The sequence below is a fragment of the Microtus oregoni genome, unplaced genomic scaffold, assembly GCF_018167655.1.
Source record: "Microtus oregoni isolate MIOR12 unplaced genomic scaffold, Mior012 000079F_000, whole genome shotgun sequence".
Taxonomy (NCBI): domain Eukaryota; kingdom Metazoa; phylum Chordata; class Mammalia; order Rodentia; family Cricetidae; genus Microtus; species Microtus oregoni.
Window position 1 is genome coordinate 2,429,842 of NW_024544152.1, and position 18,009 is coordinate 2,447,850.

Genomic DNA, 18,009 nt, shown 5'->3' on the forward strand with positions numbered 1-18,009 from the left:
AATATTCTTTCTATCCTGAAAGAGAAACTACAAAAAAGACACGATTCTCTCAGAAAGCAATGACTCAATTCAGGTTGTGACTTTATATTAAAGCGCCATGCAAAACATGGAGATAAAGGAAGCAATTTTCATTTGCCGGTCACTATTTTAGCAACACAGCTTCGAGAGTTCTGTCCTCATTATATAACCCTTCGTCTGCTCCAGGAAGTTAAGACTACAGTGCGACAAACGGGACAGGTGTTATGCTCCCAAAACCAGCGTTCGATGCAGGGGGCATGGTACTCATGGGAGCAAGGTAGCTCACAAATTCTGTCGCCTTCTGTATATTGAGTCATGCAAACAGTGCATGTCTTCAATGCATCGTTTTCAGCAAAACTTCTCGTTGCCAAGTTATTAATCTGGACATTGGTGGGTCTTCTCATTAGGTGGTTGTCATTAAAGGGGTAAAGTTGGGTTGCTTCAACACCTCCTTGAAACATCTGTGAGATACTTTCTGAATATTCATCAATGGAAATGGGGCCAGGGTTGTAGCTGGGGATGGAAGCAGAGTTGTTACCACTCCATGCAAGCTCACCAAAAGGTGTTGTTCTCTGCCTGAACCTGGTTGAATTGGAGGAGATGTAGTTTACCTTGATCCAGTATTGAAGATTGAAAGAGTGGAAAAGCTGTGAGTACTCATAGAGGTTGTCCCAGCTGCACGTTCAGAATGTGCCTAGAAAACCTCCAGGTTCACTTTCATAAGTGACCGTGTTGTTTGGGATCTGAGACCTTGACCAAGTTTTGCTAGCTATGCTATCTCTCTGCCGGTCCTCTGCCAGCAGAACTCTTCTGACTTGAAGGTCTCTGGTTGGAGGTCTTTGACTAGATCCTCCAGCTTCACCATTGGCATCTGTGTCTGAAGAGCTTGTCCCTTGAGCAGCAGAATTTCTTGACCCAGAAGCCACAAAACGACCTCTACCTAGCAACTCAGGGCTAGTTATCTGGTGAGGGGCTCTAGAACTTCCCTCGATCTCGTTTACCAAAGGCAGCTCAAAAGTCTGAGATGAGATGCTATGATGAGATCTTCGTGGAATTTCATTTGCTGGTGGCAGAGAAGAACTACTTCTTTCAGCTCTGGCTGTGGTTCTTCGCTGGTGTTGTGGTTTCAGGCTTCTTGCCCTCCTCCGACCTCTGGTGGATGGCACATCTGTTAATACTTCAGCAGAACTGTGTTCTGACCTAGGTGTTCCGGCGGATGATGTCTCAGATGCTGAATTTTCCATATGCCCATGGATGCTGCGATCCATGTTTTCTACACTAAGAAATGTAGCAGATGGTTCATTTTCATTCTCTGAGTTTTGGCTTCCAACATTAAGGTTAACATTTGTCTCTGAACTGAATCTGAAATCACCACTGTTTGGATTAGTGTGGCTCACTGCCCTCCTGGACTGATTACCTCTCTGACCACTTCTTGTTGTATTGCCAGTCTGTCTGACAGAGCTAAGGCAAGTTATTATGGAGTTACCATTGGACTCGTCATCTGAAGAGTATCTATTTTCTTCTGAGCTCGGAGGTGGCGGCAGCAGCGGCCCCTCTTTAATTTGCTGTAGTATTCTAAACAGCTCGTCCCCAGTACTTTGAACTGGGGTGCCTAGCAAATTGTTGTCTCTCAGAAGTCGATAGTCTTCTCCGCTCAGATTATTGACAAATCCATAGAAAGCTTCTTCCCGATCCAAGCGATCCCCTTGCCTTCTGTGCTGTGCTGCAGATTGGTCATTTCCTTGATCGCTAGAATCTGAGTTTTCCATCTTGATGATCAAGTGGACGATTATCTGTCTGTTATGACATAGTACTGAAATCCAATCAACTGGACATTCAGTTTTCTTCACTAGGCTTCGGTGGTCTGGCCTGGAGGTGACTGGCTGGGCTCTGCCACCTCTGCTGCCCGAGAGGCCGCCTGAGCTCTGCAGCCTGCCTGCCTCCTGCTCTCTAGCCCACCTCAGAATGCCTGGGAGAGACCCGCCTCTAGCCCAGCGCCTGCCCATTCTGAGACGTATCTCTGGCAACCATTATCTTCCCCATTGTTACCTAGCAGTGACAGAAATCCACTCAAGATGACTTTTCTTAAAGTCACCCCAAATTATCTATTGAATGTATTTCAGGTCCCCTTTCTCAGCTATTCCAGAGGACTCAAGAAGTCCTATTTAGAAAGCAGATGATTCAGCCAAAGCGTACCAGGTGGGCTTGGGGAAGAGTGACTGGTAGACCTACTCGTAGGACAAACCCACTCTTCTTGCAAGGCTGGCATCACGCTGGGGAATTTAGTGAGATAGTGACTGCTTCATGATACGTTGGCATCACACAGGATATTCATTGTGCCCTTCCCCAATCAGAGTGGCTAGGTGCCATCATGAGAAGGAACCAAGTGGTTGACCTTTGCTACTCTGGTGTCATGAGAACAAGGAGTAAGTCAGGGAGCCTGGAGACACCCTGCTATAGCCCTTGATTGGGAGATAGCTATAGGCACTATTACAGAAAATGGGAAAGCAGATATGGACATTCTGATCATTTCAGGTTGGCATCTGATTAGGGTGCTAAGGGGATTGGTGGTTTCTAGATACAGCCCTCCATGTAAGTGTATGGAACTGTTACTGTCACCCAAGGTCGGCAGAAGTTTGACTTCTAGAGGTACCTTTCTGCCATGCATTTCACTACCGGCAGGATGGAAAGCTGAAACTCAGACCCATTCTAACGCTTGTTTTCCATAGCTCCCTTCCTCCCACTGAATGTTCACTGAGGGTTGACTTATGAAAACACAGAGCCTGAGCCTCCTGCTCAGATCTCAGTCCTCTCTTTGGTCCCCTTCCCTAGTCTTCAATGTGTTCAGGGGCCTCTCATCAACTTGGTAAGTAGGCAGAGCCCGAAACATAAACTCTGGAAAAGGTGGAACATGGGAGCAGCTGCATAGCCCTAAGGCTTGGAAAGCAGAGTGTGTGTAGTAGATGCTGTTGCTATACAAAGAAGAGACACTTCCAAAGAAGATGGACATGTTGAAGGTCTGACCCTTGGCTAGTCCAGGATCAGCAGTTTCATAAATGGTAGACAAGGCAAGAGAACTCTATTTAAACACACCACTCTTTGCTCCTAGCAGACTCCAATGTTGGGAGACCCAGAAAGAAATCACACACTGATGTAGGTGGGTCTTCTGTCTATCTGTTGCTTTCTTTGGTTAATTAATAAAGAAAACTGCTTGGCCTGATTGGTCAGAACATAGGTAAGTGAGGAAGACAGAGCAGAATGCTAGGAGGAATAAGGCAGTGAGACAGACGTTATAGCTCTCCTCTCCAAGATGGATGCAGATTAAGATCCTTCCTCGTTTCTCATGTAATGATTTTAAAGGGAGAGCCATTGGTATCTCTAAAGGTTTGCTAGTTGCTTTGTGTTCTGGTACTCCCTGAATCACTGGTGACCTTTGCTGATAGCAACTTAAAACATTCATCCCAGAAACATGAGTTTTGGGGACTGCACTAATGTTTATCTGGCCATTCAATTGCTTCAAGGGGTCATGTCCTCATAAATTCACTGTGAAATTAACCACATATGGCCTAAGCCTTTCTCACTGTACTTCTGGCCCCATGCATTCAACCCATCTCATGCTTTGTTTCACTAGATATAGGGTTCCAATACCTAGGAATTGAACATGTGTCTCTTGTAGAGATCAATTTGGATGCCGAGATTCTGGAGTAACAATAGTCATATCTGCACCTGTGTTCAGTAATCCCTCAATTGCAATGCTATTTATAAGAACTCTTTAATTTGGTCTTTGTTAATTGATAGAAGTTTGCCAAAAATGCATTTCCTATTTCCTATTGGAGTTATTTTTAATCCATCCTCCATGTCTAGTCTATCATCCAGAACAGTATGGTTGTTTACAGCAGGCACTAGATTTTTAATTTCATGGGTGAGATATTTTCTCTACAGTGACTGTGAAAGACTCAAACATCTTTGACATGGAGGCCTGCATGAGGCCCCCAAGGAGTTTCCCAATGGTACAAGATTGCTTTGTCCATCTTTCTCAATTGTCAACCATTGATCCAATGTTGGCCTTTGCCACCTCATCTACATAATCCAGGAGACTGAAACCTTCTAATTTTGCCATCTCTAGACCTTACTAGACCTGGAAGAAGGTGGGATGTCCTTGGACTTCCCACAGGGCAGGGAACCCTTCGGGCTGATGAGGGAAGGGGACTTGATTGGGGGAGGTGGAGGGAAATGGGAGGCAGTGGCCGGTAGGAGGCAGAAATCTATAATAAATAAATAAATAAATAAGAAAAAATAATGGTAATAAAATCTTTTGTTACATTCTCCCCCGCCCTATTTTCATTGAGTATAAAAACTATGGAAAAATAAATGCAAGGATTCCAACATTTCAGGAATTGAGTGACTAGAATGCCTTCCTGATAATTTCTATAATTTCTGTCTTATTTTTTTGTCTTCATATTATTTACTTATATTTCTTCAATTACCACTTCCCTACCTTGGTAAGAAATATTTTTGTCATGGCCAGTCCTCGACAGTAACCCAGATCCAGAAAGACAAATATAATATTTACTCACTCATCAGTGACTTTTAGACATAAAACAAAGAAATAACAGTCTATAGCCCACAACCCCAGAGAACCTAGAAAACAAAAGTCTTTAAGATAGACACACATAGAACTCCATAGGAAGGAGTAAAAGACAAGATTTCCTGGGTAAATTGCCACCATGGGGGTGATGGGAGAGGGTAGAAAGAGAGAGGGGTTAAGCGAATGGGAGAGTATATACATGTATAGATCAATAAAAAATTAAAATTAATAAAAAAATTAAAATGAGAAAAAATAGAACAGAGAAACTTAATTGCTATTTATCACAGGTTGCTTTACATTGAGCAAATTGATATGACTGTACTACAACTTCCCTGGCACTTACTCACTTTTCTCTTTTATGAAATAAAAGAAATATACAATAATCATGTATGTGTATGTTCATATTTGTCTTAAATCATTGATATATTAAAGATACTCTATTCATTTTAACTTTTTTAAATTAGGAATTTTTCCTTATGAAGAATCCATTAAAAAGTTCTGTGCTTGCTCTGTGATCACAAATAAAAACTCTTTGTGTCATCCCCATTTCTGCAGCAAAACAACTGTGACGCCTACCCTGTCACCCCCTTCCCATCTATTATGGATCCCATAGATCTTCCACTTCTATTCTCCTGCAGCTTATTGTTTTGTTCAAAGTCCCAACATTAGCCGGCAACCCCTATTACCAAAAGGGTCTCTCTAGTCAGGGAAACTTGTTGGCTGAAGACAGATCTACATCTCTTCTCTGTTCCTCCAGATCTAATCATTTCCAGTCTCAGCACCAATACTAGCAGAAAACCTTCTGGAGTATCTGTGGCCCTATCTTCAACAGATAACAAAGATCTCCTCCAGCATTTTTTTCCAAAACTTTTCCCAGTATCCCAGCCTCCAACACCAGTAGGCATTCACTGTGCACACATCAGCTAAGGAGACCAGGAAAACAATCAAGCTAACTCCTTCAAATTCTCTACTTTTTCAAATTCAATCTCCCAGTCTCATCACTACCTCTGTATTACAATACCTACTGAAGCCTTCTTTGTCTGACTATTCACTTCTCCCATGGATCCACAGACTTTCGCCTATTATATTCCTTCTTCCAAAGTGTTGCTTTATCCCTGTCCCAAAGTTCAGCAAGCGTTCCCTGCTAACCCAGAGGACACTCCTCCAGGGAAGCAGATATAGATATTACCACTCTTCTGATCCTCTAGATCCAGTCAACCAGTCTCATTCCCAATGCTATAGCAGACCCACTAAAATGATCTCTATTTACTGTTTCTTCCAATTCAAGGAGAAGAAATGAACATATCCTTGATGACCCATATGTTTTTCCTCCATAATATGAACCTCTTGAGACCTCTATACTATCCATCTTTCTAATAGTCAGCTCCCAATACCCAGAGACATAATTTATCTGGAAAACCAAGCAGGCACAACTATCAGGTCCAAAGATAAGTTAATACCAAGTGGCACACGGACATCACACTCTCAGAAAATCTACATAAGAAACAGAAATCAGGGAGTAAAATCACAGCTGACAAGGACAAACCAAGAAATCAGCATCTAGAACTATAGTCATTCCTATCCCAGATTCTTAGATGGCAGGATAAAGAGGCAATAACAGCCAAGGTAATATGCCTCCACTAGTGCCCAGCTATCCTATCACAGCAGCCCCTGAATAGTAAAACATATCTAAAACCCAATAAAAAAAAACAAATCCACCTGTATGAAAATGATAGAGATTCTTAAAGAGGAAATGAATAATCTTTAAAGAAATGCAGGAAAACACACACAAAATGAAAAAGGATATTAAAAAAAACAATTCCCTTAAATAAATCCACAAATAAATAGTCATGGGAAAGAATTCCTGCGGATCCTTTTTTCTCCCTCTGTTTTCTCAGATCCAATACTATAGTTCCATCCCTTGCTCTGTAGCAGTACAACTGTGGCAGCCTTCCCTGACCAACTGTTCCCATTTACTTTGAATAACACAGATCTTCCCCTTCTGACCTCCTTCATCCAACTCATTGCTTTGACTCTGCTTCCAACCCCATCAAACACCCCATGCTAACAAAACATTCTGTCTAGTCAGGCCAAGAAGTAGGCTGACAACAAATCCTCACCTCTCTTTTCTCCCATATTCAATCTCTCATTCTCATAGCGAGATCTGTAGCAGAATACCTGCTGTGTTGTCTCCCTTTCCTTTGTGAGCAGGTTCCAACTAATCCCAATGATTTTCTTCTCCAAACTCCTTTCTCCCAACCACTTTCACTATTTTAGCATCCAGCACCAGCAGGTATTCCCCGTGAACACACAACTGTTCACAGACAGGAAATAGGCAGATTAGGCATAATATTCTTTGCAAATACAGATAGGAAACAGAAAGGAAGGAATAAGCACCTATCTAATGAAGGCAACCCCAGAAATCAGCAATGAATATGTTAGAGCTACTTTCCTTGCTACTCTTTCATAATAATCAGAAAATGTAAACAACCTAGCTGTTCCTCAGATGAAGAATGGATAAAGAAAGATAAAGAATGGAGTATTACTCACCTGTTAAAATGACATCATTACATTTGCAGGCAAATGGATGGAATAAGAAAAAAATCATCCTGAGTGAGGTAAAACACAGCCAGAAAGATTAATATAATATGTATTCACTAATAAATGGATATTAGCTACTAAATAAATAATAGCCAAGCTACAATTAATAGACAAAGAGATCTTAGCTATGGTGTAATGTACATAAATATCCCTTGGAAATGGAAAATAGAATAGATTTTACAGGTGGGAGCCAGTGAGAATAAGTACAGGAGGATCAAGTAGCTAGGGAGTGGTAGGAAGATAGATTTGAAGGAGAGAATGTAGGGGAAGAAAATTGGAATTGAGAGGCATGTGAGGGTCATATGGAAACCTACTACAATGGAAACTTTCTAAAATATATGAAGTCAATCCTAATTAGTTCTCCTAATATTGGGGGAGACAGAGTCCTAACTGGCCATTTCTTGTCACCAAATGAGTCTTCCATTGCAAGTACTGGGTTACATTTAATTGAGTTTTTTGGCCAATGTGGTCCCATGAAATTGCCCCCCCCCAAAAAAAAAACCCACAGACTGTTGGTAAGACAATGGATTGCTCATTCTAATCAGATAGCAAGGTGAATTTTAAAAAAGTAACACCAACACAACTCATTTTGAATGAAGTTTCAGTTGGTGTCTATATGAAGCCTTCACCTCTATGTTCTAGTATCTCTGGTAAAGTAGAAATATAAATACCAACATAGTCACAAAAACCTTGACCTACAATTTGTCTAACCTATAAGATATGCTAGAGCAGCTGTAACATAGAACTATTTAGATAGACAAGAAATAGAGACGATATATACCAAAATGCTAGGATAAAACCAATTACTACTGATCTGAAAATATACCAATTAAATGACTTCTAATGATATTCTGCTATACTCAGATCAGTTCTTGGTCATTCATTATCAGAGAAGCTTCCTCCTGCAGCAGACAAGGTCAGTTGCAGAGAACCACATCTAGGCGTTATGCACAGAAGTATTCTATGGAACAAACAGCTCTAAATAGGATGTCTCCATCAAATCCCTTTCTTCAGAACTCAGGAAACATCAAGAAAGAGCCTTCTGAATCAATTAAGTCAGGCTCATGGAATCACAGAAATCGAAGAAACAAGCACTTGACCTACACAGACAAATCTGTATCAGATTCTTGCCATATATATTATAACTTTCAGTTTATTATTTTTATGGGATTGATTAGTGTTCAAGTGAGTGTGTCTCTAATTCTGTGCCCGCTCTTAGGAATGTTTTCCTTCTGTTAGGTTACCTTGTCCATCCTCAATTTGATGATTTGATTTTTTTCCTTTATCTTATTTTATTTCATTTTGTCATGTTTATCTGCTATCTCTTAGAAGTCTATTATTTTCTAATGAGAGATAAAAGTTGAGTGGATCTGGAGAGGTGAAGTTGATGGGAGAAATTGTATTGAGTAGAAAGAGGAGAAGTTGTAATCAGGAAAAGAATGTATTTGAAATAAAAGGAAAAAATGAAAACAAAAGCTCTGTCCTTGAATAGGAATAGAATAAATTATTTGAAAATGAAATTGATAAAAAATGGAAAGAAAAAGCATGTATATTCCACAGGAAAGACAAATCAAAAATGCTAAAATAAGAGTCAATATAGAACAAGACAAAAGCTTCCACTTATTTCTTTTTTTTTAAATATTTATTTATTCATTATGTATATGATATTCTGTCTGTGTGTATGTCTGCAGGCCAGAAGAGGGCACCAGACCTCATTCCAGATGGTTGTGAGCCACCATGTGGTTGCCGGGAATTGAACTCAGGGCCTTTGGAAGAGCAGGCAATGCTCTTAACCACTGAGCCATCTCTCCAGCCCCCTCCACTTATTTCTTAAAGGAAAAGTTATACTTATTGAACACATTAATATAATTAATATTGACATTTAAAATTTTAATTAGACATGTTTGATGATTTGAATGAGAAATATGCTCCATAGTCCTACACATTTAATCACTTGATCTTAAATTATTTATTCTTTTGGAGGAGGTTTAGATGGTAGAAACTTACTGGAAGAAGTATATAACTGGGGACATGGATTGAGAGTATCTATCTTCACCAACTCTAAGTAACTCTTCCTGATTTTTGCCTATGGTTGTAGACATGATCCCTCAGCTTCCTGTCCCTACCACAATTCCTCCTGGTTGATATCATGTCTCTCAGAAAAAGTAGATATTGATCTCTCTAGAACTATAAACCAAAATAAATGTTTAAGTTTTCTTTATCATTATTTTTATCACAGCTACAAAATCATTACAGAAGTTGGTGACAGAGTGAGGGCTGCTGCTGTGAAGAATATCACTATGTGTTTTGGAGAAATGTGAAATACTTTGGAACTTTGATTTAGAAAAGTAGTTAAATAACATAGGCAGAGCTAATAGGAACATTCTAGTAGAAGCCTGGAAGACAGTAGTGTTACAAGTGATGTGGATGGTGGAGACATTGCTAAAAAGACTTGAAAGGGAAAGATATCAACAATGGGGTTAGAAACTTTTCATAATTTGACAAGCCAAACCAAAGAAATCCAAACCAAACAAAAGCACCTGACTGTTTTCTGTTACATCTTTAAGAACTTCATTGATGATAAAAAAAAAAAATAGATTAAATTCTTTGGTCAAAAAACTTCAAGACCCAATAACATTTAATCTGTCATATTGTTATTTGACATAATGCTTATGGAGGTCTATAATGAAACAGAACAAGTGGAACACAAAGAAAAACAAAATGTTCAGTTTGGAGAAGAAATGAGTACAGAACCTTAAAGTTAAAGCTAAGGCTGTGCTAAAACAGAGGATCTAATTTTTAAGGAGATTATCACAGTTAAGGAGAAGTCTCCTGCTTTGCACTTTTGCACTTAAGAAAAGTGCCTTAAAAGCAAGACCTTATTCAGCTATGCATCCAATATGAGAAGAGAGAAAGCCTAAGGATTTTCTGTTCCTAGAAAGTAACTGAATTGAAAAAAAAAAAGCTACTGCTAAAGTGATTCAAAATTGTCACAGGGAAGCACAAGCAGTAGCCAAACTTGCTCCTGTGATACACATGGTACTTACTTTAGGGACATGGAGAATGAAGGAGGAGAGGAATCATGGATTCCTCAGCAATTTCAGATAGCCACAGTAACCAGGCAGCTTGTGGCAGGGGAGTCCAGGCAATGAAAGCCTTGAGAGTGCATCTGGCTCTAAGAGAGCATTGCAGAAAGCTGTGAAAGTTAGGACTGAATTATAATAGAGACACTAAGAAGTTGAAAATGACAAATGTAGGATATTTGCTTTGAAGAATTTTGAAAGTTTAAAAATATTGGCATTTTAATTGAACTAAATGCATTTCACATTATGATAGGCCATGAGCCTTTGGGAGTCAGAGTGTGGCATATGATGGTTTCAAAAAGAAATGGCCTCCAGATTTGAACCTTTGATATCTGTTGTTGGTGCCTTTGGGTGGGGGGAAGGTTTAAGTTCTGAATGCTTGAAGGAAGAACTCTGTTTCTGAGAGTATGACTTTGAGATTTTATAGCTTCACCCACTTCCAGTTTTCTCTCTCTCCTTTCTGACTGTGGTTGAAGATGTGATATCTGAGATTTCTTCTTCTGCTGCCATGCCTGCTACTTGTTGTCATGTCACCCTGTCATCCTTCTGAAACCAAAAAGCAAATTAATATTTTCTATAGTAAGTTGCCTTGGTTGTGGGAACTAATATGGTGTATTTGCAAATGGGACAGGCTCAATTGGCAAATGACCTTCGTATTCTGTTAGATTGGTATGTATCTTAATGAAGGCAGTAAGTGGTACAGGCACTGATAAGCTTTCTGATTTCTTTCCGTTTCAGGTAGTATATGTTCTCTTTGTGGAAACCACCTTCAGTGAATGCATTATGTGTACCTTAGGCACAGTTTTTTTCTGTTTTTGAAACCTAACTTATCATGGAAAATAATTTCCTTCTCTCAGATTCAATCTAATTTTATCAGTCAAGTCAGATTGAATACTGACTGTAGAAATTATCAGTGTAATGGGTATACGGGTGATTTTGCCTTAATAAAATTAATTTTACCACATGTATTAGAAAAAGTATTTCAGAATTCTTTTCAGAATTCTTAGGAGAATGCAAAATAGTAGCCTAATCCTGTCTGCAGTCACACTGTAACCCCATGAAACTAAAAGAGTATATGACAAAAACAAAAACAACACAACATAGAGGGAAGCAAATCCTGAGGATGATAAATAGGAAAACAAGTGCAAATGAGATTGTTGTCTCCATTTTTAACCTCAGCTTAGTACATTGTCAGAGTTGGTCTGGTACACACAGAGTAAACACTTTCTCACAAAATATTTTTTTTATTTAGTTAGAGACTAATCCAATTTTTATGTACATTAAATTAAATTTGCCTGAATTTCAGTGTCTATCTCATATTTTTGACATCTGAATTTAACCTTTTCCAGTCTCTGCACACTGAGACATTTCTCAAATAATATAAGTCTCAATTTTTACCAGATATTTAAGAATACAACAACATAGACAACAATTTATGACTGAAGCAAAAATAAATTTGCTCTAGTATAAATGTTCTTTAGCATTTGAAGACAGGAAAGAAAAACATTTTTACCTATGAATGGTGTTGTCACTAGAGAAAAGGTGGACTAATACCACAGGGACTATCATTCTAGTGAATTTTTGCACAAAAGAATATATTATTTACATTATCACAAATGTCAACTTATTACTAAGATTTTAAATAAAGTAAATCTGCAAACCTGTATGAAATAGATTCCCCCCAAAAGAAATGTTGTGAGAGGAATTTGTCCTCACACTTTAGAAGGTGTTTATAAGTACTTTGTCTTCACAAGTATACACAGAATAGATAATGTCCATAACAAAATAACAGTCGTCATGGAGAGGGACCTGGTTTCAAAAAATCTAATAATGTTTCCAATCGTTGGAAAGGCCAAGGTAGTCAAATATCACCCCAAAAATTTAGAGGATGAGGAAATTGATCAACTATAGAATGTGAGAATCCTTGCAGAACTCATTCACCAAAGTTCTTGTAAAACTTACCATTCATTTTTAACAAACAATGGTATGCATTCTCTGACTCTTTGACAAAGTGAAATAAAGCAGATTCCTCCTGTTCTATGGAATTGGTGTTCTTTTTACAATATCAGCGGATGTCATAAAGTTATTGGGGAAAATTAATATCAAACTGTCTTCTACAGAACTAGGGAAACCATAAACTCTTTTTCTTTCTGTTACGTGGGTGAGAAGAGAATTAATCATACTTTGTCTTTTTTTCTTCCCACTGTCTGATGCATCAAATGCAATTAGGAAGATGTAATTTAATAGAACAGCTACTTGAAACAAAGGAAACAATTATTTTCTTTAATGAAAGGTTAATGAGGTCCGGATGCTCCATTTGGGAAAAATTGAGCAATTTGGGTCATTAAAAATAATGTTCTGTTTTGTAGCAATGCAATAATTCTTCTAGATGTGGTATTTTAAATGTGGATATTTTGAAGTATGAGATCTACATTATTGATAAAAATGTAAGTACTTATTTCCATGGCACATCAAGGAAGAAGGAAATAAGATTGTCATAATTAATTAGCACTTTATAAGATGGTTTAAATTTGTTTTGTGTATGTCAAATATATTAAATATAACCAGAGAATTACATAAATAACATTGCAAAGAACAACAAAGAATTGGTATTTTTCCCTCTAACTCTCAATTTTCGTTAATTCCACAATTCACAAAGCGTGTGATTCCCTTTTAGACAGAGGGGAAATATAATCAAACTAGCTAATCAGGAAGTTTCTATGAAAGTGAGTGAATTCTGTACTTTGTAACCCACAGGGAAATAGATTTTATAAAACCATGTTCACAATTTCGCAGAAAAAACATTTACATGAGTGCAATGACTGAGCTTTATAAAATCCTATAATATGACATTTATTCTAAATCTGTTAGTTCATTGTGTTAGAACTCACATGAATATCCCCAATCAATACCAAATTCCAAGTCAATTTACCATGAAAAATCCTATCAAAAATTCTAATTGCTTTTATTCCTTAAACGTTTGAGTGTGGAAAAATTGATGCTATGAGTAGTGCTAGGCTATATAAATTCAAATTTGGAATAAATAACATTAACAGTTTGTGAGAAAATTTTATTATAGCATGAAGTGGTAACTGTGTTTACATTTGCTTGAAAGTAAAATGTTTGGTTTTATTTTTCTTTTTGTTTTTTATTCAAGAAAGATAAGCAAAGTAAAATGTTTGTTAAACTGAGAATTTGATAACAATATTATTATTTGAAGCTAAGTTTAGAAAGTTGCTTTTTATTAGTGTCCAATTTATATGGAATATCACATATTAAACTAAACAAGAGCTCAATTCAAATAGATTTGGATCATATTGATTTTGACCAAAACGTCTTTTCATATTTCATCCTCTGTAAATAATCACACTGAAATATTTATTTTTCAATCCCAAGTTTCCTAAGTCTATTTATACTGAAAAATTACAACAAACAGCAATTATTACAGTGAATATTTTTGTAGCAGTTCATAAGATAAAGTGGGATGTTCCTTGTTTTCAATATAGGAAGTTTTGTTCTGAGAAATTAACTTGTTAAAAGATTATCTGCATATTTTTGTTTATCTAACGTAGACCTCAGTATGTTGTAATTATTTTCGCAAAACATAAGTATTTGAATCACTTGTGTTTTGAAAGTTTATAAAATTACACAATGAAATTTATGTGTTTTATCATGAGTAAAATTTTTTTGAAACTCCCAATATCAAGAAATACTTTTGCATACCTCCATTCCTCATTGTCTCAGAGACTAAAGTGAGATTTCTTTATCACAGTATTAGTAAACCCACTTTGGAAATTTAGCAAAAATTGACCCCAGCTAAGACCCTAAGCAATTGAGGAGAGGGTGCCCAAATTGGCCTTGACCTGTAGTGAGGTTGATGAATATCTTAAATATCACAATAGAACCTTCATTCAGCAACTGATGGAAACAGATCCGGAGACCAACATTAGAGCACTCGATTGAGTTCCCAAAGTCCAGTTAAAGAGTGGGAGGAGTGAGAATATGAGCAAGGAGGTCAAGACCATGGAGGGTTCATCCACTGAAACAGTTTACTTGAACTAATAGGAGCTTCCCAACACCAGCCGGACTGGTAAGGAACAAGCATAAGTCCAAACTAGTCCCTGTGAATGTGTGGTTGACAGTTGCATGGCTGGTGCAGACTGAAGGGTCACTGGACTTGGCACCAGGATTTATCCCTACTGCTTTTACTGGATTTTTTGGAACCTATTCTCATTAGATGAATACCTTGTTCAGCCTAGATATAGTAAGGAGGGCCTTGGACCTTCCCCAAATCAATGTGCCTTACCTTCTCTGTAGAGTGCATGGGTAGTGGGGTAGGAGGATAAGTGGAGGGAATGATAGGAAGGGAGGGAGTAGGAACTTGGATTGGTATGTATAATGAAAAAAAGATAGTTTGTTTTCTTGTAAAATATAAAGAAATGAAGAAAGAAACAATCTGTTTCAAAAATTAACCTATCAAACAAGCAATAATCCTGGGTGTAAAAATTAGAAAAACAAAATTTAATTTAAGTAAAGAATCATATTTTTAACTGAATAGCATAACATTTTATTCATATGTTTTGCAAATATAAACATTTTGTAGTGATATTATTTTTTTAACTGAACTTTCCCATCCTCCTGGTAGTCACAGTGAGCTACTATATAAGCTTCTAAAGGAGTCTCTCTCTGTTACATTTTAAACAAGCTTATGCTTTTCAAAGATACTTATTATCTGAATCTTACCTGTGTAATAGTGTCTATGTTATAGACATGCAAAGATTACTTTGAAAACAAATGTATGAAAGTAGTTACTGAAATTTTCCTCTAAAATATCAGATAATGAATACAAGGGTAAAAATCTCTTACTTCTTTTAATGGAGAAACATTCTTTGCCAGACTTTTGAATTATTTCAACTTAAAACATTATCTCTTTGAACTTTCTTTTGTAAGAAATTGTTACACAATATAAGGTGCTTTGCTGTCTGAGGGAGTGTATCAATCTCTCAGAAATTGGAAGGCACACTGTGCCTCAGGAGCCATGGACTGTAACCTGCAAAACCTTTGATGCCTGCCTCTTAAGGCAGCTAGACAAAACCAACTCCATAGTTCCCCGTAGATGTGTTCCTGAATTCAGTTTGAAAGTATTTTGTTCAGAATGTTACCATCTGTATTCATTAAGGATATCAAATAAAATTAATAAATTTATTTTCTTTTTCTATTGAGTCTTTTGTGGTTTACAATCCTCACATTGGTGACATGAAAAAATAGAAAATTTTCTGTCTGTTTCTATTTTGAGGAGTTATTTGCAGCATATTGCTGATAGGGATAGTTCTCCTTTTAGTCTTGTAGAATTCTGGCCTGACCCCAACTGTCCCTCACCTCTACTTGGCAGAGAATTTTTAAATTGCTGCTTCTGTCTCATTATTTGCGATGGCATTGTTTAAATTGTATATTTAAGTTGGTTTAACTTTTGTATTTTTAATATATTAAGAAACATATTCAATTATTTCAAGTGACTGAGTTTGGTGGGATACAGATTTTTAAAGTATGTCAATATGATTTCCTGAATTTCCTTAATGTCTCTTGTAACATCTCACATTCATTATCTATTTTTCTTAATTTGGATACTGTCTCTCTGCCATTTCATTAAAATAGCAAAAAGTTTATCATTCTTGTTGATTTTCTAAAGGAAAAAAATCATTTCAATAGTTCTTTGTATTGTCACTTTTGTTTCTATTTCACTGGTTTCAATGATTATTTCTTCTTAGGTGCACTTTTATGATATTATTTCATCCTGTATTTCTAGATATTTCATGTGTGTCATTAAGTTATTAATTATAAGGTTTTTCTAGTTTTCATTTTATTTACATAGATATTTTGTGTTGGAAACCTTACTACTAGAACTACTTTGGTTGAGTCCCACATGTTTGGGTATATTGTGTTTTTATTTTTAAAACATGATGTAATTTCCTTTTAAATTTCTGTTTTAACCCAATTTTTATTTAATAGTGAGATGCTCATCTTCCATGAGTTTCTATAATTTCTGCCACTGTGATTGTTGATGATATTGAACTTTAATTATACTGACCACAAGGGATGAAGGACATTGCTTCAATTTTGTATTTCAGTTGAAACTTGCTTTGAGTCTTAGAAAATAAATTATGGTATAATGAAGAGATAATATATTCTTTAGTGGTTGGATAGAATGTTCTGTACATGTTTGCTGTGTCCATATCAATTATAATGTTATTTAGTACCAGAATGTCTGTGATTAGTTTTTATCTAAGTGATATGTCTATAGGTGAGAATGTGGTATTTACTTCACCCACTGTAAATTGAGGTTTCTCTATCACCTGTTAGTTCCCAAATATCCACTCTGAGGCTTAATATTAATTTCAAACTGGTTGCCTGAGGCCTAAGGCTTATTGCTAACTGCCTTCTCCATCTTAAATTAAACCTTTTATTAATCTATGTACTGTCCTGTGGCTCTGCCATTACCTCACATATTTCTTCTCTGGTGGCTGCTGGCATGTCCCTGACTCTACCTTCTTTTCTGGTAACTTGGCTTGGATTTCCCACCTGACTCTATTCTGCTTAGCTATTTGACAAATCAGCTTCTGTATTAACCACTGATAGTAAAAACATATTCACAGAACACAGAAGGACTTTCCATATCATATCCCCATTTCTGTCTAATTAAAAAGGAAAATTTTAACTTTTACATTGTTAAATTATATATATATATATATATATATATATATACCAAAATAGGTATCAAGAAAGAACTATAGTTATAATATTTAGTCCAGTTGAATTGGAAAAAAAATAAAAGCAAATATTTAGTCCAGTTGAATTGGAAAAAATAAAGAAAATATACTATTATTTATCATATCTTTGTGAGTCTAAAATTTTACATCTAATTTATCTTCCCTATAACTAAGAAAAACTATATGTATAATTGTCCAGTCTTCAGCTTTTTTGAAGTCCCCTGAAGACTATAATATTACCTATGTAAACAGAAAGCTCTTTAAAAGCAAATTCTGTCTTTTTTAAAATTTATTTATTTATTAAAGTTTTCTGCCTCCTCTCTGTCACCGCCTCCCATTTCCCTCTCCTTCCCCCAATCAAGTTCCCCTCCCTCATCAGTCCGAAGAGCAATCAGGATTCCCTGCCCTGTGGGAAGTCCAAGGACCATCCACCTCCTTCCAGGTCTAGTTAGCCTTCATCAGGCGATGAAAGGAGACAGAGACAGAGACCCACATGGGAGCACCGGACAGAAATCTCAAGGTCCAAATCAGGAGCAGAAGGAGGGAGAGCACGAGCAAGGAACTCAGGACTGCGACGGGTGCACCCACACACTGAGTCAATGGGGATGTTCTATCGGGAACTCACCAAGGCCAGCTGGCCTGCGTCTGAAAAAACATCGATAAAACCGGACTCGCTGAACACAGTGGACAATGAGGACTACTGAGAACTCAAGAACAATGGCACTGGGTTTTGATCCTACTTCACGTACTGGTTTTGTGGGAGCCTAGGCAGTTTGGATGCTCACCTAAAAGCAAATTCTACAACTCTAAAAATGACAGAGACATTTGGCTGCTTTGGCAGTCACCCAAAGATCTTCTGTAATGTCAGGACATCAACTTAGTGACCTGTGGTATCTGGCAGTCTTTTCAATAAAAAAGTTTAAAAAAAAATTGAAAGACTATCCTATATATA

The 18,009-nt window shown here is 37.2% G+C and overlaps 1 protein-coding gene across 1 annotated transcript; it reads right to left on the reverse strand.

Moving 5' to 3' along the window:
- Window positions 1-701: 701 nt before the first annotated feature.
- Window positions 702-1,787, reverse strand: LOC121441539 (E3 ubiquitin-protein ligase RLIM-like). The gene has a single exon (XM_041642769.1). It carries the CDS (start codon window positions 1,785-1,787, stop codon window positions 702-704), a length of 1,086 nt encoding a protein of 361 aa, XP_041498703.1.
- Window positions 1,788-18,009: the final 16,222 nt, after the last annotated feature.